This window comes from Protopterus annectens, chromosome 1.part0 (assembly GCF_019279795.1).
Source record: "Protopterus annectens isolate FY-2018-M chromosome 1.part0, PAN1.0, whole genome shotgun sequence".
NCBI classification, from domain to species: domain Eukaryota; kingdom Metazoa; phylum Chordata; order Ceratodontiformes; family Protopteridae; genus Protopterus; species Protopterus annectens.
The window spans coordinates 1,346,463,885-1,346,489,366 of NC_056725.1; the positions used below are offsets into that span (position 1 = coordinate 1,346,463,885).

General features: G+C 38.3%; 1 protein-coding gene across 1 annotated transcript in view; it reads left to right on the plus strand.

The window, feature by feature from the left end:
* The window catches only part of METTL24 (methyltransferase like 24), a 705,212-nt gene that overhangs the window by 422,102 nt on the left and 257,628 nt on the right, over nt 1-25,482 (plus strand). Inside the window, exon 4 of the mRNA XM_044066694.1 lies at nt 23,936-24,164. Within this exon, the coding sequence (XP_043922629.1) occupies nt 23,936-24,164 (229 nt within the window). The remainder of the gene's footprint in view (nt 1-23,935; nt 24,165-25,482) is intronic.

Below are 25,482 nucleotides of genomic sequence, written 5' to 3' on the forward strand. Positions count from 1 at the left end.
TACGTTATTGTATATTTTTTATCAAAATAATAAAATCATTATTATTATATAATACCATATTTGTATTAGTATTAAAAGTATTCTTTCACTGTAACTTTACTAGTATCTAATCAATTTTAATTCCATACTATTTAATTCAATTATTTAATTATAATTTAAATATATAATTTCAAATTGAATTTATTCATCATTGTCAATTATTCTCATTATTGTTTTTTTGTCATTTTTAAGAAAATTGAAATTTTCCATTTTTAAATTTAATTATTTTAGTCAAGCTTTTTGGGATTTGAATTATATAACACAGTGGGGACACATTTAAACTATTTGTTTAACATACATTGAAATTTTTCTGTTCTAATTTTAATTGATACCAAATGTACATGTTACATACAGTTTACCTGTGAATTGTTGTTTTGTCCATTTTATATTGATGTTCATAATTTATGTTAAAAGTTCCCATCTTCCCCTCCTCTATGGTCCCTGTCCATTCCAACTCCTCGCTTCCCGGTTCCATTTTCTCCAGTCCTGAAATTCCAGTTTCCTTCGTTTTTTCGAGGGGGTCCCTTTTTGCTCTTCACAGGAGAGGCCAAAGTGCTTTCACCTGAGACTTCCTGTTCGATCTCTTTTCCTTCTTCTTCTTACCTTTTTCACCGTCTTGCAGACTCAGTATCGCCCAGTTTCGTTCACACTTTCACGGCTTCGGTTTAAGTTTTCGTCTTAGGATTGTTGGTCAATAGGAATGCCCTCTTGCTGTCGTAATCCAAATCTCTGTAGTTTATTCTTTTTAAGCTCTATTAAATCAGATTCATATTCTAATAATTGCTGGTTAGTTTGCACTAAAAATTGTTGCAAATCATCACTCTTGATCTTATTGCAGATATCTACACATAGATTTTTTTTTCTTCTCTCAGTTTATGTTTTTTAAAATGTCTCTTTCTATTAGTATGGACCAATCTTTACTGCTGCGATGAGATCCATCTCTCATGAAACTTGTCTTCAGCATTCATGAGATCATGAGATCAATGGATTTTTCAAACCTCGAGGTGATATCCAATAACTCATGCAAACTTTGTAAATTTAAAAAACAGGCGTTTCTTTACAACAATTTCTCTATTTGTGCAAATAAGTCCTGAATTTCAGGAGCAACTGCAGTTTCCGATTTTGCCAATTCTTGCAAAAGGATTTTGCTGCCACAGTTTTCTGTCCTGCTGCCATTTGTTATACAATGCTGAAGCTCTTTCAGGAACAGATGTATCTTCTCTGACCGTCATATTACCCACTTCAGACCTGCTGCTCCGTTTGAGAAATCAGAAAACTATCAAATTTTTGCGTGTTATCCATCACTGATTCTCTGAACATCAAAGGAGTCACTAGCCATGAAGAGATGCAGTAAACCACCAAAAAAGTCCAGAACACTTGATATAACAATACCACAGAAGAATAACTCCAATGCACGTATGGATAAATATTTAATCCACTTCAAGTCTCAAACAAAATACAAATGAGTTATCTAGTCTCTAGCGCCTCGGCAAAACTTGCCTTTACAGAGTAAAACTTCAGCAATACCTAACACCAAGCCTTAAATACATTTAACAAGACACTCCCCTTCAATCAATTAAACAATTAAATTCATCACATTAAACATACATTGAAAAAAACAAAATACATATATATTTAAAAAACATAATATACACTTTTTAAGAATGAAAATAACCTTATTAAATTTATAATAAACTTTTCCATGAACAGTCATGGTTAAGACCATTTGGACTTAATGTATTAAATTTTATTTTTACCTTATGAGGAAATTTGAGGATGCCTTTGGCATTGATAGCATGGCATGGTATATGGGTAGGAAGTCCTGGAGCAGTTTAAGAACGTTTGTTCATGTGTTTGCTTATTTATTATTTGAATTTGTTAAATGGATACAGTACCGATCACAAATGACCAATTTCAGTCTCAGCCCTGGAGACAAAATTACACAAGGATAATGCACTATGACAAATACAGTGAGAATCAAAGTCTGAGTCAAACACTGATATTATGCAACAGTATATACATTAGAGTCATAGAGACAAGTATGGTTAGCTATCCAATGAAAAGGTTATAGCTGATAGAAGTTTGGATGGAGGTGTGTAGGTTAGGGGCAGCTATGGTGAAAGCAGATAACATGGTTAAAGGAATGCCATGGGCATTTAGCCAGTGTCAGAGAGAGTATATCTCTCATCTTGCCTGGGAATACCTGGCGGTCCCACAAGATGAGCTGGAGACTTTTACTTGGAGCTTTAGCTAGGTCTCCAAGCACATGAGAAAACATATCTTGTGCAAGAATATCCAGCCTTAAGGGCTGAATTTTAAAAATAATACTAGAGACTTCAGTGATCGTTTCCAGTGATCCTCAAAAAATGTGTGAAAACGTCAAGGCATGATGTTGTGTTCCAGTGCAACAGATCAAGCTGAAACAAGCCATGAGGACATATCTACAATATCATATATCATATTTCAAATGCACTGCAATGTTTCACCTCTTCTGCCTCCCCAGGGGTGAAAGAAATGCCCTTCTGTTGTGGTGCACCAGGATCTCTTCACCCATTCTAAGTAAGGTGAGCTGAACTAGTGGTCCACACACACTGTACCATTGTCTCTACAGAGGTTTGATTTTAATCCTGTGCCATTTTAATATTTTACCATGTTTGTTGTTTCACAAGTTACAGGATTTGACTAAATTGCTATAATCCCATTGGAAGGGTGAAAAGTAGAGTGACAGTGTACACTGTAGCCAAACCAAGTCACTGTTTGTTTTCTTTTGTTAACCCTTGTTCTTTTGCTGCAGTTTTCCTCTTCCATTATCTTCCCTTTTCACTCGATAGCTCTGCTACATCTTTGTTCTAGTTTCTTCTCACTTAGATTTTCAGTACCATTCTAAGGCTGATATACGGCTTTAAAACATCTAACTGCTCACACTTAGTTTATGTTTTAGTGTCTCTCCACCACCTGTGCTCCAATAAGGTCAGACATTACAGACACCATTATTTAATTTCTTAATTTAACTGCACTTTTTCACCATTATTTACATATTTTTTTCAAAAAGTTAAGTAATTGCTGTTCTGCTGCTACTCCTACTATTACTTAATTAATTGACTCAGCTATCTGTCCAAAAGTTAATTTATTAATTAATCATCTCTGCCTTAATGTATCTCTGTGATATGTATATAGGATAATAACCAAGACAGCAGCCATTACAATTAATAGCCTCTGATGTACATAATTTAGCTCAAAGATACCTTGGGTAGAATACAGTTTATCTAACACACAGAGGTGAGCAAGTTGCTTTGTGTGTTATGTAAACTGTCCCAATTCATAACTCCCTCACTGCTCAGTATCACAATTCTGCTCTACTAAGCAGTGAGAAGTTCAGCACCACATGTGAATCCAGTGATTGCAGGGCTTATATTATGCTTTGGGGATGTGTCAGCATCCTGGTCCACTGCTCTGGAGGGTAAAGTTCATAGTATGTAGTATGTAGTATTATGTAACTTCTTTGGAGGTCAGTGCAGAAAGAACATAAGGGTATGCAGCTATGTGCATCTGTGCATTTCAGTAGGGCAGAATCGGCACAGGGAGCAGTGGAGCAGCATCACCCTGCTCGGACTGCCGATCCAGATAAGCAGTGCTGGCTATGCAGATAAGTGTGTGTGTGTGCGTGCATGCATGCGTGTGTGTGCTTGCGTGTGTGTGTGTGTGTGTGTGTGTGTGTGTGTGTGTGTGTGTGTGTGTGTGAGAGAGAGAGAGAGAGAGAGGGATTCTTACTGTCCATACAGGTTGTATGAATACATGTTTGCGTTTTATTGGACAGAGAGGCTGAATAGAGTAAAAGCTGTCATTTATCCAGTGCAGAATGCAAGTTTTGTTGTCTGTGCACGTGTCTGCTTTTACACATTAGCTTTTTTCCTGACATTTGTGCTTCCAAACTATCAGGTAGACATGTATACTGACCTGAACTTTCAGTTGTGTTCTAACTGCCATACTGTTGCATTTCCGGCTTTTTCAGAGTTATATATTGCTTCTGCTGCTGTAGCTGCTGCCACCTCTCAGGCAATTTCCTGCTTGGTGATTTTACTTCTTTGTACTTCACATGGATTAACTCAGCACTAATCAGAATGACACCCTCACTTGTGTCTCAGTAGTCAGTTATTACCATTAGTTTGCTACCCTCTGGGTATGTTGAAATTAATATTATATTACTATTCAGGTATTGCAGTACAACTCTGTTAGCACTTACACTACTTTTACAGTTTAACTTCTGATATTTTGCTTGCTATTTGCCCCTGCAGTGGATGTTATTCGTGTCTCACTGTTGCAGTCATCACATTTGGGTTATCTGCTTGCAGTAGCCCTCAGTCATCCTGATTATCAAAGTCTTGTGTCCTGCATTGGTTGCTGTCTCATCTTCCATGATGTCAGGTAGTCAAGGGTATAAAGCATGCAGCCGACGCCATTACATCAGTCTTTCTTGCCGTGCAGTGGCTGAAGCAGAAGCAGTTCACAAGTGCCAGTCGGCCCACTCCTGAAATTTTCATTTTCAAGTTTCAGAACCAAAGTCTTCAACTAAAGCTAAGTACCCCATTGGGGAAACTTTTTCTTGTTCTAAACCGATGTCAGTAAAAGTCAATAATTGTATTACTTGTGGAAAGCAAATACCTCATAAAGATTTTCATTCATACTGTATTCCTTGCCTAGGCCCTGACCATGACGTACCTCGCTGTCGGTTTTGTACCTTATTTAATCAACAAACTATTTGTCGTCGGTATATTTTCACTTCTAAATATTTTGGTACTTGGTTCAATTATCCAGATATGTCTTTGGTAAGCCATCCGACTACCGAGATTCCAAAAAAAACGCAAAGATAAAGACAGAGACAGGCCACATAGGTCCAAAGCAGCCGACAATGCTTTTCCTAAACCAGTCATCAGTTCGCCGGTACTCAGTGAGGCACTTTCGCAGCCCCTGATACCCACCACTTCAGATTCGCAGGCCTCTACTGATACCCATTCGGAGTCCGGTATGCCATGAGATGCTTTAACTGTGGAACCTGCAGATGTCTCTACCTTGGATGGGTCCGGAGCCGCTGTGCAGGCACCGGCTTCTGAGGGTGTATTCAGGCCTACTGACTTGCATATTAAACTAATGCCATCTTCTTCTTCAAGGCCTAAAACTCGAACCATGCCTAGAAAACCAATGCCCAGACCGCATGGTCAGGCCTCTATGCCTAAAAACAAATGATAAGAATAGCTGAAGACCTTATTACTTTAATCAGGGGAAGCCAACCTTCCCCCTCTAAGAGACCTAAGACTGAATTTGCTTATGATACTTCTGACCAGGATTCTGAAATTTCTGTTTCCTCTGATGACCAGGATTTACCCTTTTCTGCTTATGAGGATTCTGATGCAGAGGACTCTCTTTGCTTCACCCCCCAGAGGATTTCACTTTTGGTGAAACCTTGCATACTCTTAGGGAGCATTTTCATTGGGAAAGCCAGGATTACTCTGATTCTAAAAAGAGGCTTAGGGATTTCTTGCTCCTACCCCAGCACAGGCCTTTAGCTATCCCTCCTGTACTAGACATTGTTGATGATGCCTTTTCAGAATCTAGCTTGGCCCCTGAATCTTTACCTCCTGCTCCCAGAAAACCTGATAGATATTACAGGGTTCCTGACTCTCACAAGTTCCTTTTTAAAAATCCTACTGTGGATCCTGAGACCATTTCATAGGGACCCAAGGGCATTGAGGCTACTACTGCCAAGAATCCTACCCCCCTCTGATAGAGACTCCAGGGTGCTGATTAGATGGAGTAAGAAGGTATACACTTCTGCAACCTTGGCCATTAGGGCCTTAAATTGCCAGTTTCATATGTTAAAGTATCAGCAGCACATTATTGGATTGCTTAAACAGAAAGTGATGTTGATTCCTGATTGTGCTGAAAACAAGGATTTACAGGATTTAATGCATTCTGCTGAACAAGTTGGAAAACATACTTTGCAATGTGGTTTTGATTCACTAGAGTCATCTTGCAGGGCTGCTGTCACTGGGTCTGTACTTAGAAGGCATGCCTGGCTTAAGGAGCAATCTTTGCCAGAACATGTTAAAGCTAAATCGCTGGATGCTCCCTTAAATCAGGACCGCCTGTTTGGCAACAAAGCAGAAGAAGTTCTTAAAAAGATGGAGGAAAAATCTAAATCAAAGCAAACTGTTAAAGATTTCTTACAAGTACAGCCTCCTAGATTTAGTAGGCATTGGCCCTCTAAGACTTGGTCCTTTCCTGCATCTTCCAGGCCTTCTCAGTCCAAACCCAGAACCAACAGAACACTCAGGCTTCAGTCCTAGGGTACGTACAGGACTAAACAGTGGGGGGCTCCCACTTCCAAATCAAAGAGTAGTAAGACTCCCCCCTATGGTAAACTGTCTCAATGACTTAATTTTAAAACTTCCAAGCACTTCTCAACTGACTGCTCCTGTAGGGGGAAAGATTGCTCTGCAGGCAAAAAACTGGGAACTCATTACCCAGGACAAATGGGTTTTAAATATAGTTTCCCCAAGGATACAGATTCCACTTCCAAACATTACCAATCCCAAACAGTTGGCCAGATCTACCCCAAATCAGTGGGCAGAGGCTCAAAAGCAAGTACTCTCTCTTAAGCATAAAGGCTATTCAAACTGTACCAGAAGAGGAAAAGGGACAAGGTTTCTACTCAAGACTTTTCCTGGTACCCAGAAAAGACAGAAAACAGAAAATCCCTCAGCACTGAATAAAGTAACCAACATAGAACTCCAAGTAACAGAAAAGCAAAAAGACACGTTGGTCACACACAGCAGGCAACTTTAATCCAAAAAATAGTAAGTGCTTTCACGGAATCCTTCCGCTTCATCAGACTAACAGTGAATGCAAAGAACATCACATTTAAAAAGATTCACTATATCAAATTAACCAATCAACAGTTATGCTAGTAATTAGAGCCCTATTAACACTAAAAAGGCCATAGTTGCAATACCTAATAGAAAATAGAAAATAATTACATTCATATCAAGTAGGTGAACATATATAACATTTAAATACATTATATGCAAGATGCTTTATAAATAAAAACAATAGCATAAATATAACAATTTATATAAAATATTAATGTAAAATCAATCAATTAAATCACAGTACAACCATTTATAAAATGAATTTCAATGCTTAAGAGCCCTGGCTTTAAGAAAGGGTTTAAGAGATACTTTATTATTAAGGCCTGGCGGCCTATCAGCTTGAAATTTCAGTATCCATTCCTGTTCTGAGGCTTCAGTGTTATTGTTCAGATTACCCCCCCCCCCTTATTAATAGGGACCACCTCAAGCACTAAAAACGTAAACCTATGAATAGGTCCCTCTTTCTGTACATGTACAGCTAACACATTGCTCTCTTTCACATTCTTAATGTCACACATGTGCTCTAGAATCCTGTCTTTTAAATGTCAGTTAGTCTTACTTATATAAAAGGCAAAACACTGTACACAATAGCTAAAATAAACCACATTCTTGGTATAATAATCAGCATACAAATTTGCTTCTATTGTAAAGCCTTTCTGTGGGTGTATAAATTGTCTCCCAACATGTATACTAGCACATGCTGTGCATCTCCTACATGTATAGGTGCCACGTCTGTCCGACTGAATATATTTATGGGTGCTTACAGCTTTATAACAAAGTTGTCTTTTAAGAGATCTATTACTCTTGGAAGTAAAAGATGGTTGCTCTCCCACTACTCCATTTAGTTCCTTCACACTAGAAAGAATATCCCAATTATTCTTAACAATGTCACACACCACATGTATATTGCTTGCATAGGTCAGTGGCAGTCGTAGTACTTCACTATCTGACTCACCCCTCTCCATAGTACCATTAGCCCTAGCACTACGAGATCCCATCCCTTCACTACCTTCCTTGTTATAGTACGGTTTACACCTACCATCCCTTTCTCTCCAGGCTACATCAATCTGTCTATCTATCTCATTCTCTCTATATCCTCTTTCCATAAACTCATGTTTAAGGGACAATAGTGCCCTATGTAGTGTGTAATCATCATTATGTAAACGCATAGAGTGAAATATTTGACCTTTCAAAACATTTAATTTAGTATGCCTTGGATGCATACTGCCATTGTGTAAGACATTTTTTTTCCTAACAGTGTTTCTAAAAAGTGTAGTCGAAACCCAATTGGGAGCATCTCTAGTACTCTCCTCATCAAGAAATTCAATCTCTCTATCAGAGTATTTGTAAGTAAAGTTGATGTTATTAATGTATACCAGAAACTCATTAAGACGCTTCTCGGTATCATGCCATCGCAAAAAAATATCATCCACGAATCGTTTATACCATACGATAGATTCAGCAAACGCATTATTGGCCAAAACATAGGTAATCTCCCATCGCACAAGAGATAGGTTGGCATAGCTATTGGCACAGGCAGTACCCATAGCTACACCAACCTTCTGTATAAAGTGTTCCTCACCACACATGAAAACATTGTTCTCTAAAATAATTTCTAACAATGCACAAATTAATCTAACCTTACTTGCTTGAACATTCCTTGCATGTAGTAATTCTCTAATATTCTCTATGCCCCAGGCATTGGAAATCACTGTAAATGAGGACTCTATGTCTAAAGTCACCAACCAACAGGGAATCTCTAATACTTCCAAGTATGTCCCTAAATCATTAAGGAAATCCTTAGTATCCTTCAGGACAGTGGTACATTCACATAGCACAGGATGTAAATTCCTTTCAACGTATATCGAAAGAGGCTCAGTAGCCCACCCCTTGCTAGACACACTGGGATGCATAGTGGGGTTAACAAGGTTCTTATGAACCTTGGGTAGGCCATACATTATGGGAACCATTGGAAATTCTACATTGAAATATTCAAAGAGTGGCTCTTGAATCATTCCTGTCACAAATAAATTAAACAGTAAAAACTGTATCTTGTCAATGACTGCCTTAAGAGCAATATCAGATATCTGACAATACGTATTCATGTCATTAAGATGATCCTTCATGTTGCGTATATACATATCCTTATCTAATATGACAGTACCTCCCCCTTTATCAGCAGGGTGTACCTCAATACATGTCAGACATTTCAATTCAATCAACGCTTGTCGTTCAGATGCTGACAAATTACAAAATGCATTATAGTCACTGCTGGTAAACCTCTCCCTGAGTTGCTTCTCACATACTTCTATAAACAAATCAATTACAGAATTACTGGCAGGAGCAAACACGCTCGTTTTTTTAAAAATACATTGCTCATTAGTAGTCCCTTGAAACATAGTCTTCAAGGTAAGAGTTCTTCCAAAAAGTTTAAGTTCTTTAATAGCATTCACTAAGTCAACCTTTTGTGCTGGTACAAAATGTAGGCCCCTATTCAACAGAGTTAATTGAGAATCAGTCAGAACATTGGAAGAAATATTAAACACTAGACCTGTTTGGCCTTTCTCCAGGTCCTGCCCTGCTCGTCGACTTTGTGTGGGCGTCTTGTTTTCCCATTCACAACTCGACTCTTGGACTTCCCTAGTATTGGGAGTGGGTTGTGCAGTAAAAAAGCCCCTTGTACTTTACGAGTAGCATGTACTTCAGCTTGACCAACATTCTCACTGCTAGTAGAATGCATATCACGTGTAGCAGCCATATGTTTAGGTTTAACTGCCAGAAAACACAGTTTAGTAGAAGAGGACGCTTCATTCACCTCTCCATTCCTACTAATACTCGTAGGGGTAGCTTGCGGTCCTCTGTTGACGTTATTAGAGTCCAATTTATTAGTATTGATAGTAGTTTTAGCCGCTTCTCTTATTGCTGACTGAGGCACGCCTACTTCCTGTATCACATTTAGCTGCATCAGAATTATTGCCGGCTCAATTCCAAAAGAAAACATAGCCAGTATTAAAATCATTAAGGTCTCTATCTATCTTCCGGGTTTTAGTAATAGAAAGCCTCTTTTCATACATAGAGATCTGATTGTGTAGGCTAACAGGGGATTCATTTGAAAATTTAACAGAGAGACAAACCGATCACTCATTCTTTTACCATTATTCTTATTGCTCATAAGCCCCACCTTCATGGCTGCTTCTGCAGGGATTGTAGGTCCAATTCCTTCTGCCATGTTCAGATGAGGGTGACAAGTACAAAATGCAAAAAACAGAAAATCCCTCAGCACTGAATAAAGTAACCAACGTAGAACTGCAAGTAACAGAAAAGCAAAAAGACACGTTGGTCATACACAGCAGGCAACTTTAATCCAAAAATAGTTGCATATGGGGATATGCTTCTACAACAACAAGAGGTGCAAACTATCGATTGTAACCAGCAGGAGAGCTTCTCAAAATCTTATAGAGCACTTGAAAATAAGCTCCATAAGTTTAAGTCTGCAGTGGCAGCGCTTTCATTTGGAAGCTTCCCTTCAATTGAATATTTCACCTAGAGGGCTTCGAGTGTTAACTATGCCCAGTTATGGACAAACATACCCTGAACTCCTACGGCGCTGGCAAACCCTGAACCTTGAATGCAGCTCTAAATATATGCAACTCCTATTGGACTTTTTTAGTCCAGAAGAGGATGAGCTGCTGAGAGACATACATTCATTACAGAATGAGATATTAGATAGTTACCCTGTTGACATTTTGGCTGATAAGCTTGACAGCCTACACGATCAGATCTTTATGTTTGAAAAGAGGCTTTCTATTACTAAAACCCGGAAGACACATAGAGACCTTAATGATTTTAAAACTGGCAATGTTTTCTTTTGGAATCGAGCCAGCAATAATTCTGATGCAGCTAAACGTGATACAGGAAGTAGGTGTGGTTACGACAACAGTGTGGGAGCTGAGGCTAAGGATCTGCCTCAGTCAGCAATAAGAGAAGCAGCTAAAACTACTATCAATACTAATAAATTGGACTCTAATAATGTCAACAGGGGACCGCAAGCTACCCCTACGAGTATTAGTAGGAATGGAGAGGTGAGTGAAGCGTCCTCTTCTACTAAACTGTGTTTTCTGGCAGTTAAACCTAAACATATGGCTGCTATACATGATACGCATTCTACTAAAAGTGAGAATGTTGGTCAAGCTGAAGTAGATGCTACTCGTAAAGTACAAGGGGCTTTTTTACTACACAGCCCACTCCCAATACGAGAGAGGTCCAAAAGTCGAGCTGTGAATGGGAAAACAAGATGCCCACACAGCGTCGACAAGCAGGACAGGACCTGGAAAAAGGCCAAACAGGTCTAGTGTTTAATATTTCTTCCCATGTTCTGACTGATTCTCAGTTAACTCTGTTGAATAGGGGCCTAAGTTTTGTACCAGCACAAAAGGTTGACTTAGTCTTAGACTAATGCTATTAAAGAACTTAAACTTTTTGGAAGAACTCTTACCTTGAAGATTGTTTTTCAAGGGACTACTAATGAGCAATGTATTTTTAAAAAAAAACGAGCATGTTTGTTCCTCCCAGTAACTCTGTAATTGATTTGTTTATAGAAGTATGTGAGAAGCAACTCAGGGAGAGGTTTACCAGCAGTGACTATAATGCATTTTGTAATTTGTCAGTATCTGAACGACAAGCGTTGATTGAACTGAAATGTCTGACATGTATTGAGGTACACCCTGCTGATAAAGGGGGAGGTATTGTCATATTAGATAAGGAGATGTATATACGCAAAATGAAGTATCTTCTTAATGACATGAATATGTATTGTCAGATATCTGATATTGCTCTTAAGGCAGTCACTGACACAGTTTTTACTGTTTGATTTATTTGTGACAGGAATGATTCAAGAGCCACTCTTTGAATATTTCAATGTAAAATTGCCAATGGTTCTTATAATGTATGGCCTACCCAAGGTTCATAAGAACCTTGTTAGCCCCCCTATGCATCCCATTGTGTCTAGCAAGGGGTGGGCTACTGATCCTCTTTCAATATACATTGAAAGGAATTTACATCCTGTGCTATGTGAATGTACCACTGTCCTGAAGGATACTAAGGATTTCCTTAATGATTTAGGGACATACTTGGAAGTATTAGAGAATCCCTGTTGGTTGGTGACTTTAAACATAGAATCCTTATTTACAGTGATTCCTAATGCCTGGGGCATAGAGAATATTAGAGAATTAGTACATGCAAGGAATGTTCAAGCAAGTAAGGTTAGATTAATTTGTGCATTGTTAGAAATTATTTTAGAGAACAATGTTTTCATGTTTGGCGATGAACACTTTATACAGAAGGTTGGTGTAGCTATGGGTACTGCCTGTGCTAATAGCTATGCCAACCTATCTCTTGTGCAATGAGAAACTACCTATGTTTTGGACAACAATGCATTTGCTGAATCTGTCGTATGGTATAAACGATTCGTGGATGATATTTTTTTGCTATGGCATGATACCGAGAAACGTCTTAATGAGTTTCTGGTATACATTAATAACATCACACCGTTTCTGAACTTTACTTACAAATACTCTGATAGAGTGATTGAATTTCTTGATGTGGAGATTACTAGAAATGCCCCCAATTGGGTTTCGACTACACTTTTTAGAAAAACTGTTAGGAAAAATGATTTCTTACACAACGGCAGTATGCATCCAAGGCATACTAAATTAAATGTTTTGAAAGGTCAAATATTTCGCTGTATGCGTTTACATAATGATGATTACACACTACATAGGGCACTATTGTCCCTTAAACATGAGTTTATGGAAAGAGGATATAGAGAGAATGAGATAGATAGACAGATTGATGTAGCCTGGAGAGAAAGGGATGGTAGGTGTAAACCGTACTATAACAAGGAAGGTAGTGAAGGGATGGGATCTCGTAGTGCTAGGGCTAATGGTACTATGGAGAGGGGTGAGTCAGATAGTGAAGTACTACGACTGCCACTGACCTATGCAAGCAATATACATGTGGTGTGTGACATTGTTAGGAATAATTGGGATATTCTTTCTAGAGTGAAGGAACTAAATGGAGTAGTGGGAGAGCAACCATCTTTTACTTCCAAGAGTAATAGATCTCTTAAAAGACAACTTTGTTATAAAGCTGTAAGCACCCATAAATATATTCAGTCAGACAGACGTGGCACCTATACATGTAGGAGATGCACCGCATGTTCTAGTATACATGTTGGGAGACAATGTTTACACCCACAGAAGGGCTTTACAATAGAAGCAAATTTTTATGCTGATTGCTATACCAAAAATGTGGTTTATTTTAGCTATTGTGTACAGTGTTTTGCCTTTTATATAGGTAAGACTAACCAACATTTAAAAGGCAGGATTCTAGAGCACATGCGTGACATTAAGAATGTGAAAGAGAGCAATGTGTTAGCTGTACATGTACAGAAAGAGGGACCTATTCATTGGTTTATGTTTTTAGTGCTTGAGGTGATCCCTATTAATAAGGGGGGGGATCTGAGCAGTAATACTGAAGCCTCAGAACAGGAATGCATACTGAAATTTCAAGGTGATAGGCCACCAAGCCGTAATAATAAAATATCCCTTAAACCCTTTCTTAAAGCCAGAGCTCTTAAGCATTGAAATCCATTTTATAAATGGTTGTACTGTGATTTAATTGATTGATTTTACATTAATATTTTATATAAATTGTTATATTTATGCTATTGTTTTTATTTATAAAGCATCTTGGTTATAATGTATTTAAATGTTATATATGTTCACCTACTTGATATGAATGTAGTTACTTTCTATTTTATATTAGGTATTGCAACTATGGCCTTTTTAGTGTTAATAGGGCTCTAATTACTAGCATAACTGTTGATTGGTTAATTTGATATAGTGAATCTTTTTAAATGTGATGTTCTTTGCATTCACTGTTAGTCTGATGAAGCGGAAGGATTCCATGAAAGCGCTTACTGTTTTTGGATTAAAGTTGTCTGCTGTGTGTGACCGTGTCTTTTTCCTTTTCTGTTACCCAGAAAAGACAACTCATGGCGTCTGATCCTGGACCTTTCTGCCTTAAACACCTTTTTGGTGGTTCCAAAATTCAAGATGCTAACTCTTCACCAGTTACCTCATATGCTAGGCAAGGATGCCCAGTTGGCAACACTGGATTTAAATGAAGCCTATCTGCACATCCCAATCAGGGAATCTTGCAGAAGTACCTATGCTTCAGAGCAGGCTACATGCACTATCAGTTCTCTGCACTGCCCTTTGGCTTATCTACTGCTCCCAGGGTATTCACAAAGTGCCTAGCTCCAATCATTGCATGTTGCAGGCAAAGAAATTTTCAAATATACCCATACCTGGACGATTGTCTAATTCAGGCAGAAAGCCAGGACATACTTCTGAATCATCTGGCATTTGTACAAAAGGTGTTAACTTGTCTGGGGTACACCATAAACAAAAGGAAATCACATCTGGTACCCAGTCAACAAATTATATTCCTGGGACCAAGCTTGAACACAACATCCCAGATGGCTTTCCTCATGCCAGAGAAACAAATTCATTTGACAACTTACTTCAAACTAGTGGCCACAAAAAGCCTGCTATCTGGAAGGCAAATACTGCAAGCCTTGGGGTTCATGGCCTCATGCATTCTACTAATTCCATATGCAAGACTGCATATGAGGAAACTACAGTGGTATCTAAAAAGCCTATGGTGTCAACATTCTCAGGATCTAGAAGCAATGATTCATATCATACCTTGTCTATGGTTAGAATTCCTTTGGTGGGCAGAGGCCTGCCACCAAAACAAGGGACTATCATTCACTCTACCCCCTGCCGCCCAAACCCTGACAACAGATGCATCAGACTATGCATGGGGGGCTGACCTGGCAGGGAAGTGCATTCAGGGCAAATGGAACCCAAGTCAAATCCACCTGCATATCAAACAAAAAGAAATGTTAGCTATACAAAATGCTCTGACAGCCTTCAAGGACCACATTCTTCCAGGACAACTAATACTAAAGATGGACAACACCACTGTTATGTGGTACATAAAAAAGCAGTGGAGTACCTATTCTTACCCGCTCTGCAGACTAGCCATGGCTCTGTGGAACACAGCCTTGAGCTACCAAGTGCATCTACAGGCTCAATTCCTGCCAGGAAAACTAAATACACTGGCAGATGAACTAAGCAGAAATCTCATGGACCCACACGAGTGGAAACTGGAACCAAATACTTTCAACATGTTGAAAAACAAATGGGGGAGCCCAAATATAGACCGGTTTGCCTCCCCCCATAACTACCAATTGGACAAATTCTGCACAAAGACTCCCCACAAACAAGCTTGGAAAGTGGATGCTCTGTCCTTCAGCTGGAAAAATCTGTCAGTTTATGCCTTTCCTCCTCTGCCTCTCCTCTCCAAAGTACTACTAAAGATCAAACAGGACAAACCAAGGATGATACTGATTGCATCAGACTGGCCATGCCAACACTGGTACCCCCTCTTGCGCAGTGTGTTACAGCTAGCTCCATGGCACCTGCCTCAGACCCCTACCCTGCTGTCAAAGCAGGAGAGTCAGATTCTGCACCCCCAGCTTCAAACCTGGCAGCCTGACTAATTACCTAATCTCTCCGTTACCATCCCTCAGTAAACAAGTGTTGGATGTCATTTTGGAGGCAAAGAGGCCTAGTACTGGAAAGTCTTATGCTGAAAAATGGAAAAGATTCTGTGCCTGGACCCAAACTCAAGGGATGGCCACAGCAGCTTCCAACTTACCTCAAATTCTTCAATACTTAACTGAGAAGCTTCACAAGGGCTTTACCTTTCCTCCATCAAAATTCACGCCTCAGCCATTTCAGCTCATTACAACACAGAACCAACCCTCTTTTCCCACCCACTGCTCAAGCAGTTCCTCAGAGGGGTCAAAAACTTAAGACCACCCAGGAGAGCCCCAACTCCAGCCTGGGACCTTAACTTCATATTAGAAAAACTCACTTTTCCTCCTTTTGAGCCAGCTGCAACTGCAGAGTTAAAATTCCTCTCTTGGAAAACAGCTTTCCTTTTAGCAATCACTTCAGCAAGAAGGGTATCTGAATTACAGGCCCTTATGGCAGTGGAGCCTTTCATCATCTTTCGTGCAGATAGAGTATCCATCAGGACCAATCCCTCCTTCATGCCCAAGGTGGTGTCCAGTGTGGCTCTTAATCAATCCATTAATTTGCCAACCTTCTTTTCTAATCCACAGAACAAAGGGGAACGTATACTGCACTCCTTAGATGTGCACAGACAACTTAGATTTTACTTGGATAGGAATAAACCTCAAAGGAAATCTGAACAACTGCTGGTGGCATTTGCTGCAGGGGCAGAGGGGAAGGCTATTTCAAAGCAAACCATTTCTAAATGGATAGGCCATTGCATTCATTTCTGCTATAAGCGCCATGGAAAACCTATCCCACAGGGGATTAGACCCCATTCAACCAGGGCTGCATCTACCTCTACAGCCTTTCTCAGAGGCATACCTACCAGAGACATCCTAGAAGCTGCTATCTGGAGTTCTGTGCATACTTTCACCAAGCATTATCATTTGCCAAATTTCTCTAAATCCAGAGCTGGCTTTGCCACTGCAGTCTTGCAGGGCCTTATAGCTGGCCCTAATGCTATCTAAATTCCTCCACCCATCCTTAGCTTTGGGAATCTACCCAAATGTGATGACTGTAACAGTGAAACACGAAGAACATAGTACAGTTGTGTACACTTACTGTAAATGTCGATGTTCGAGTGTATTCACTATTGCAGTCCTGGTTACCCTCCCTCCAGCCCCCTGACTTCTTTTGGCTCTACCTCTATTCTCTCTAGTCTCCTTTACTATGCATAAAAGCTTTTTGGTCTATTTGCTTTTTTGTTGGAGGTATAACCTTGTATATATATTTAATTGCTTCCCCACTAGGGGGCACCTGACATCTGGGGCAAGAAAAACTGATGTAATGACGTCGGCTGCATGCTTTATACCCCTGACTACCTGATGTCATGGAAGATGAGACAGCAACCGACACAGGACCCAAGACTTTGTTAATCAGGCCGACTGAGGGCTACTGCAAGCAGATAACCCAAATGTGATGACTGCAACAGTGAATACACTCGAACATCTACATTTATGGTAAGTGTACACAACTGTACTTTATTCATACCTTTCTTCTACCACTAGTCTTTCTTTCTGTTCTAATTCACATTTTGAGAATCCTTGAAAAAATATATATCTTGTAGCTGTTTTTGAACATACTGCCTTTTCTGTTACGTAAACTACAGTAACCAGTGTTTTTCTACATTTTCTTTGGTGACATAACTGTACAGAAACCAGTGTTACTCATAGAACCCCATTCATTTCACCTGCCATGGAAATGTAATTTCATATATAATAGGTATATAGAAAGACACTAAGGAAATAATAAAGGTACATTTATTTAATAACAAGACAGTGATGACAGAGTAATTTATTTTTCATCAAACTGAATTAAAACATAGTACTTAACTTGCTTTGACTTTACCAAGAGAATGAATCAGCTGGTGAATGACTATACCCATTCTGTCATTGCCATAACAATGGCATTTGTTTAGCTGCTGAATCTATGGACAGATACATTTTTAAATCTCCTATGAAAAGAACATTAAGCGAAATCTGTGGAGAAAGTCCTGACAAAAGCTAAAAATAACCCCTGAATTCTGAAAAACCCTGTTTGAAAATCACTGCACTACATTTTCCTTCCTCCTTTCCATTTCTGTCATCATCTTTCTTGTAAGACTTAATTCTCTTATTCTCCAGCCTACTGTTATCTTTTCAGGTCTTCAAACTGACAGAGGTAGCAGTGTTCTACCCTTTTTCACATTCTCTCATCAGTTTCTGACAACAGTGAGCAGTGGGGACTGTGCTTGTATCTCTTTATACCACATAACTTTTTAAATCTGTTGTTGCTTCTGTCATGATTTCTACTCTTTCTGGTTTCATTATTGTATGATTTCCTGGAATGCAATGAAATATAGTATTAATGTTCCGTGCCTTTTTATCTGTTACTTTGCTTTAGTTATTCATGCTGCTTCTAGATTTGTCATAAATATGTTCCACATTTTTCTCTAACACATTTTCATCTGTTACTGATACTTCATACTAGCCCCTTTTCTCTCCTTATATATTCTAGTCTTTTCTGACTCATTCCTAGTGGCTTGTATAAATGATGTCTGGATCCTTATTATGTCTTGCCACCGCTATACTGCAGGCTTTTATATGCCAGTGCAAGGCATTATTTTTCTAATCCTTTTCCATCCTAGGACTCATTTCCTACTTCCTGAATTTTTGACACATTTTCTCTTTGATACTTCATCCTTTTTATTTTCTGCCCTTTATTCTTTGCTGTTACTTTTCATAGTTATAGGTTTATAGGTATAGATATAGGTCAATTTTCTCCAATCTTCACTCCTTCACTTTATCCAGAGAGTATATTTATTATAAACTGACTTGTTCTGTAAGCATAGTGTGGCCTCTGTAGATTCTTTAAGTACTCATTTAGACTTCATATTTACTCGAGCAGATCCTAATTTATTTAAAATTATATCACTGAAACTGTTTAGAACTTCTGAGCTCTTAGTGCAGCTTTATTTACATCAAAATCCTGGTCCATCACTAAATACTTCCAATAAAACACTGCTCGCTCATGGTCAGGTATGGTCACAACATTTTTCCTAAGGTAGTTAGTAAACACTGGAGGTGTAATGGGAAAGAGAGAAGTAATTAGGAACATGCTTTTGGGGGGAGTGTAATGAGCTAGTAGATTTTAAAAAAATCCGTGCAGAGTACTTTGTCAGAAATGATGGGGGAGCAAATGTTTATACATAAGGAAATAATTATTTTGAGTTGGGATGCAGGATCTAGATCGCCCAGGCATAGTACAGCTTTACTAAGTTTAATGCTGTTGGCTGCTAAAAGAGCAATTACTACAAAATGGAAATCAAAATCTAAACCAAGTGTAACTAAAGTGTCCAATACTGTAAAGAACTGGAGGTGGGATCTTTAGAAAAAATTAGCAAATTACATTGAAATAAATGTAATATTTGGGAACAATACACGAGGAATGATGTTCAGGAGGAGGAGAGAGGTTTAAGGGAAGGCAGGGATTGAGCAATTTATGCAATGCTGGAGTGACAGTTGTTAAAAGGAAAATATGTGTATACTGCATGAAAGTAAATTAAATGTTAATATGGTTTGTTTCTGGTTTGTTTCTGTTACTGTATATGTGCATATGTCCCTTTTTTAAAATATCGTCTTTAATAAAAATATTTAAAAATCCTTCATATTAGTAGTATACTATAATAATGATATGAGTATCTGTTAAAACACTGTAGGTATGTAGTAATTAATAAATTAATAATGTAGTAAAATTCCTTCATATTAATGCCAGGAACATCTGTACTGTGAGCAAATTCAGCACCTTATCGAACTGTAAACTGCTAACATTCTACTGAGACATTTACACAATTGTTACTGTGTAGGCCTCTCCATCTTTAGTCAGGACCATATATTTGGACTGTGCAGTGGTGCAGCAGTAGCATTGTTGCCTGACAGCAAGAGGTTCTGCAGTTCGATTCTTAGCTAGGGTGCTTTCTGTGCAGAATCTGCATGTCCTCCCTGCATTCATGTGGGTTTGCTCCAGTTTCCTCCAACGTTACAAAAACATGCATTTGGAGCGCTTCTATCTGGGCCTCCACTGAAAATTGGCTCATTCCAAGTTGGACTTTCCCAGTTAATAAATGTTAAATAAAATAAATAATAAAATAAAGCAACTGGTCTGGTTGTTATTTTTATGAAAAATAGGTCTGAATGCACACTGAAACATGAATAGCTTTTGACTATTTTTGACATAAATTTAGTCATTGTAAATGTTCTACTGGAAAGCATAAAATGATTGAACGTCGTAGTCATAAGTTCATAGTTTAGTACTAAGCTAACTGCCCTTGCGAGCCATTTTAAGCCTAGCCAATTATCCCTTGTGAGACTCAAACCCTGCACCTTGTGGGCGCAAGGCAAAGACCTTAGCCCTTAAGCCACCCTCCCAACCATCACATAAGGTATATTGGGGACTGTATAAATATATATTCTGCTAGCACAATTCTCAAATAATATCCGAGTTCCTCATTTTCATCCATTTAACCATAAAGTGACCTGTCAGTGGTTCCTTTCTGTCATGACCTGTTTATTTCTATGGTTTTGGTCAGGTTATGTCACTTCTAAGTATGGTAGGGAAACCTTCAATAGACTTTGTATCCTTAATTAGATTTTCTGTATGCACCATGTTAATATAAAGACAGCAGGTATTCTATCTGATTTGTTAAGTGATCACTGGCCCATTTTTGTCATTTGGCAACATTCCAAAGTGCAAAACCAGTACTGTGTTTTATAGGTTTAAAGCTACAGGCAATAAACCTTGATGACTCGACATGACCCTAGCTTCAAGTGCTATAAATAGTTCTATTTAACATGACCATTTTATATATTATTTGTGCATTTACTCCCCTCAAAAGCCTATATGTGAAAAAAGTAGGAGGTCCCAATGCTGACCCATGGGCACAATATAATTAATGATTTGCAGGCACAAAATATGGCCACGCTTTCTGTACCCTTTCTACAGGATAAAAGATCTAACAATATAAATGTTTACATGCATCTAAGAAACTCTTGTTAAATGTTTCCAGGAACTGCAAAATAAATTTCTTCTTGTCTAAACAGTCAAATCCTAACTCTACAAAATAACTCTTTTTTTTTCAGTTTTCCACCTTCCCAGCGATCTCTAAGCCCTCTTTGCCTTGTTCTATATGTCCCATTCATTTGCCAGAAGTGAGAGCTATTTGGCCATTTAACTAGGGGCTTTCTGATTTTTAAATCCCTAACCTCACTGCACATGTTCAGTCACCAGTCCCAGAGAACAATGTGCAATGGGCATCTACAAGGTCATGTCACGCATTTTCACAGGAGATATAATCTCTTATGACTGCCACAGCACCCCTCATAGCCATTGCTGTTGTGTTATCCAGTCTTCACTAAGGACTTTACTGTGGGACTGAGTGCCCAGGAACATGCCCTATACCCCCCACCAAAGAGGGCCGAGCCAACCAAGTTCTGGTTTCCCTCTGCCAGCTACAACAAGTGCTGGTGCTTCTGATCAAAACCAGGTTGCTTGGGCTGTAGTCAGGACTTTATCTCTCTTTATGTAAAGGAGCTGGCTACAAAATAACTCTGGAAGGAAATAAATCAGCTTCTTCATACTGGTTCTAGTATGATATTGTCATCCCGTGCTGGCTTGTCCAGTTCTCACGTTTCTAAAAAAATTTGGAATTCATTTCCAACAGACTGTACTATGTACTTGCTTCTGGAATATTGATCCAATTTCATAACCTGTGTTTGATTTTTTATATAAAATACCAGAAGTAAAAGCTGTATAGCTCAAATCCTAAAACTTCTATCTTCAACTTAGATCCCTACACCCTTACATCAGATTATATTTAGCAGAGTCTTATACCTGATCTCACATTCCTTGATCCATACTGTCAACCATCTCATAAATCATAGCATTAGGTGTAGGGTTGTGCCAAAAAGCATGGCAATAAGGTACAGCTGGTCATTGCATAAGTCCAGGGTATATACTGCATTATCAGTAACAGGCCACTGTCTCTGCTTAACCACATTGTAGATACTCAGATTGGTCAGAAATAAACACAGACCACCTCACAATAGTTAATTACCATGACATTTATAAAGGCCGTAATGCAGGTGTCATAATTTTCTTCTTAAACAATGTATAAAGGTAGCAGAAACATGGTCAAATTTAGTGAATGATATTCAAAGATAGGATGAATTAAAATTTCCCTTTCTGTCAAAAATCGCTTAAGTCAAAAATGAACATTCTACTTAGAATCTTATTCCATTTTATCTCTTCTTTTTATACAATACTTATGACTTTTTTAAAACATTAACTCAGTGCTAGGTTAAGTATATTTGTTCACTTAAATCCACTTGAGTTGCTTGTAGCAAATTAATTAAACCTAAAAAGCAAGGTGGACTGGGATTACCTGACTTATTTTTCTATTATTTGATTATAAATGCCAGTAGATTGATAAGAATAATAACTTATTATTCAAATGTAGTCTATGGCAACCTCTATGAGTTGGAATTTAGCATAAATATTTTCAGAGCTACAACTGTAACCCTTCAGCCACCTTATTTTTAAAACAAAAAGACATCAACATTTTAGGAGCGCATGACTTTGAAAGCAGGAAAATACATTTATTGCAAAAAAATAATTAACATACTAAATTTAATTATCCCCTTTGAGTTATCACAGCCAATTAACCTAAATCCTAATAAATAATCACATGCTGGATTATTCTACTTTTCCATTGCTTAAAAATAAAACAATTTGGGTATTTGTACACATACCCCACTATTGGCTGATAATATAAGACAGAAATTATAGCTATCTAATGATTATCTTCCCATTTTAAATTAAATTTGGTATCTTATATTAATAATGAGCAATTAGAGTCTAACAATGCTATTGTATTTAAACAGTTTCTGCATTCATTCTGGCAAACCTATATCAAATACTTATGAAGTGGCCTCTGTCCGTACATTCATCTATCCATCTTACTGGGCAAGTAATGGCTTATCCCTTACATCTCATGAATTAAATAAGTCAGTTCAGTTTAATGTGAAATACATACCCCTTAAGAAATTATTCTGTATGTAGTTCATGATACTTAACAATGTTTATATGTCACCAACCAAACTGGCATCTTTTTTCCCCACATCTCTCACCTTCATGCAATGCATGTAACTCAGAACAAGCTGAGTTACTACATATTTTTGGAGTTGTAAATGCTCTCACTAACTCTGGGTTTCTTTAAATACCAGACTAAAAGATTTGGGCTACTACGTTAAATCACATTCCAGTAATTTTGCTACTCTTCACATCCCCATATATTTGTAAAAGATTCTTATATTTTAATAGCAATTTTCATATTAGTCAAACTGTAAATTACTTAGAACTGGCTAGATTGTAAAAACATATCTTGAATAGGTGTTAAAGAAAATGGCTACTAAGAATATCAAGATCTACAAAGTTTTACTACATCATAAGAAAAATATTTCTTTCCTCTTGGAGTGCTGGACACAAATTATTGACACTCTGGATACTGAGTGTACTTTGACCCCTATTTCAGCACATGAAACATAAGCAACCACTTTAATTAGAAGTTTTCAGTTAATTGTTCTTCTGCCTGATCAGAACACTGTGGTGGTGGTGCTGCGGTAGCGTTGTCAGCTCACAGTTAGACATTGCCCGTTCGATTCTCAGTTAGAGCGTCTTCTGTGTGGCGACATGCGTGAATGGGCGTTCCTTCGTTGAAGGTTGTGCGTTAGGCCCGGCAAGCCAGCATGTAAAAATCTACTGCCAATCATTAGCGGACCGGAGTTCCGCTGTGCGGTCCGCTGTGGTGACCCCTAACCGGGAAAAGCCGAAAGACAGGATATGGAAGAAATTGTGCTTATTTATGAGTCAGATGGTCCTTTTGTGCCATAATTTCCCTAATGCATGGAATAAATTCCTTTAACTAAGGTTTAATTTATCCACATCTGTGAACAGTCCTAGCTAAATAGCTGTACTCTTATTTTATCTGCCATACAAATTACTCTGTTTGGTCAATTATCAACCTTTGGAGATGCTATCTGACCCGGAGATTATACTGAATATGCAATATCTACCGTATTATTTATGCATCTTTAGATTTCTTTTAATTATCTTACTGTTTTCTTTTATGGTGCCAAGATTCCATAGAATGTGTTATAAATAAGTGTACTTGCCTTGTCTGTTTTGAATGCTCAGTCCTTTATTTCAGGGGCTCCTCTTCTTTTACAGACTGGGTAGCGATGACAGTGGATTTGAAGGGAGCCTAGTAGAAAAAGGATGTGAAATTCATCACTTTGATCCCAGTATTAAACAATCCCACATTCAAGAGAGAAAAAACCTTTGGCACCATCGCCTTTCAGTTGACTGGAGGGATCCAAATCCAGCAATTGCTGCCAGGGATCTGCAGGGCAACAGGAAGAAACTTGGAACCATAATGAGGGAATTTGGGCACAGAAAGGTGAGACCAATCAATGAAAAAAGACAAGAAAATCCAAATTTTCTTTTAGAGTTGCACATTATTTATGAAACAATGATAAGGATGCATGTTAGGGTAAGGTTTAGTCATGCCTAAGCTAGGTTTCATCCCCAGGACTAAATTGATGCTAGGCATTTTTAAATCCTACCATGATGAATACCCCTGTCATGTATTATTCCTTTTATACAATTTTCCTAGTATTGTTGTATTTTGAAATAAAGAACCTGAGTCAAAACATTCATCAGTTTTGCTTTATTTTGAGGAGAATGCAGAGGGTACATGGATTAAAAAAGCCTTAATAACTTGGTAATAAGTTGCTTTGTAAGTCATATTTTTGGTGTTCTGCTTCATTTAGCTGCCTGTTTATTTTGATAGATTATGGCAATGGTGACATTATCTGCAAATTTGTGACATTCTTTAGAACAGGGTGGAACTGAGGGACTGGCTAGATTCTGGTAGTGTTTGTCTTAATTGGCTCATTGACTTGTGCGGGAAGTGACATGTTTATTTTCTTATTGTTGGGTCTTAACAACCTTCATATTTTCCGCATGCATGTTTTTAGATTCTTAAACATTTCAAAAAATGTAGTGATTCTTTAACATTTAAGGTGATTAATTGGAAGTGAAAACAAAATAATAATAATGTTGTGGCATATTATGCAAGTAAGTAAGATAAAAAATCTGTGGCAAAGTATGTGGAAATGTGAAAAGCTTTAATGTAACTTGTAGTATTTTAGTAAGAATGGTACTGCAATTCTGAACTAAAACAGATTATCCTTTGTTCTTGTATTTATTAATGTTCTGTTGTTTCTTTTCTTAAGTATCATATTTTTCCCTTTATTTATTTTTTTGCCTCACAGCAAGAGGTTCTCTGGTCCAATTCTTGGCTGGGATGCCTTCTGTGCGGAGTCTGCATGTCCTCCCAGTGGTCGTGACCGTGTGGGTTTCCTCTGGCATTCCAAAGACATGCAGTAGGTGGATTGGACACTCTAAATTAGCCATAGATGTGAGTGTGTGGGCGAGTGAGTGAAACTAATGAACTACTGAGGCAGGCTAGCTACCCAGCAGTGTAAACCTTGGCTTGAGATGATTGTCACTGTTGAAGTGACACCCTGACCCCATGTAAAAAATGGAAAAAAGGGTTGAAGATGGATGGATGGATTTCTTTTTTGTGAAAGTTTGCTAGCCTCTATAGTGCATTCATCACAGTTACCATTGACATTCTTCAGGAATAACATCCCTTTTGGAAGACCTAATGTGCAGTTCCAGCTTACTGAAATGATTGACCTACATCCTCTATG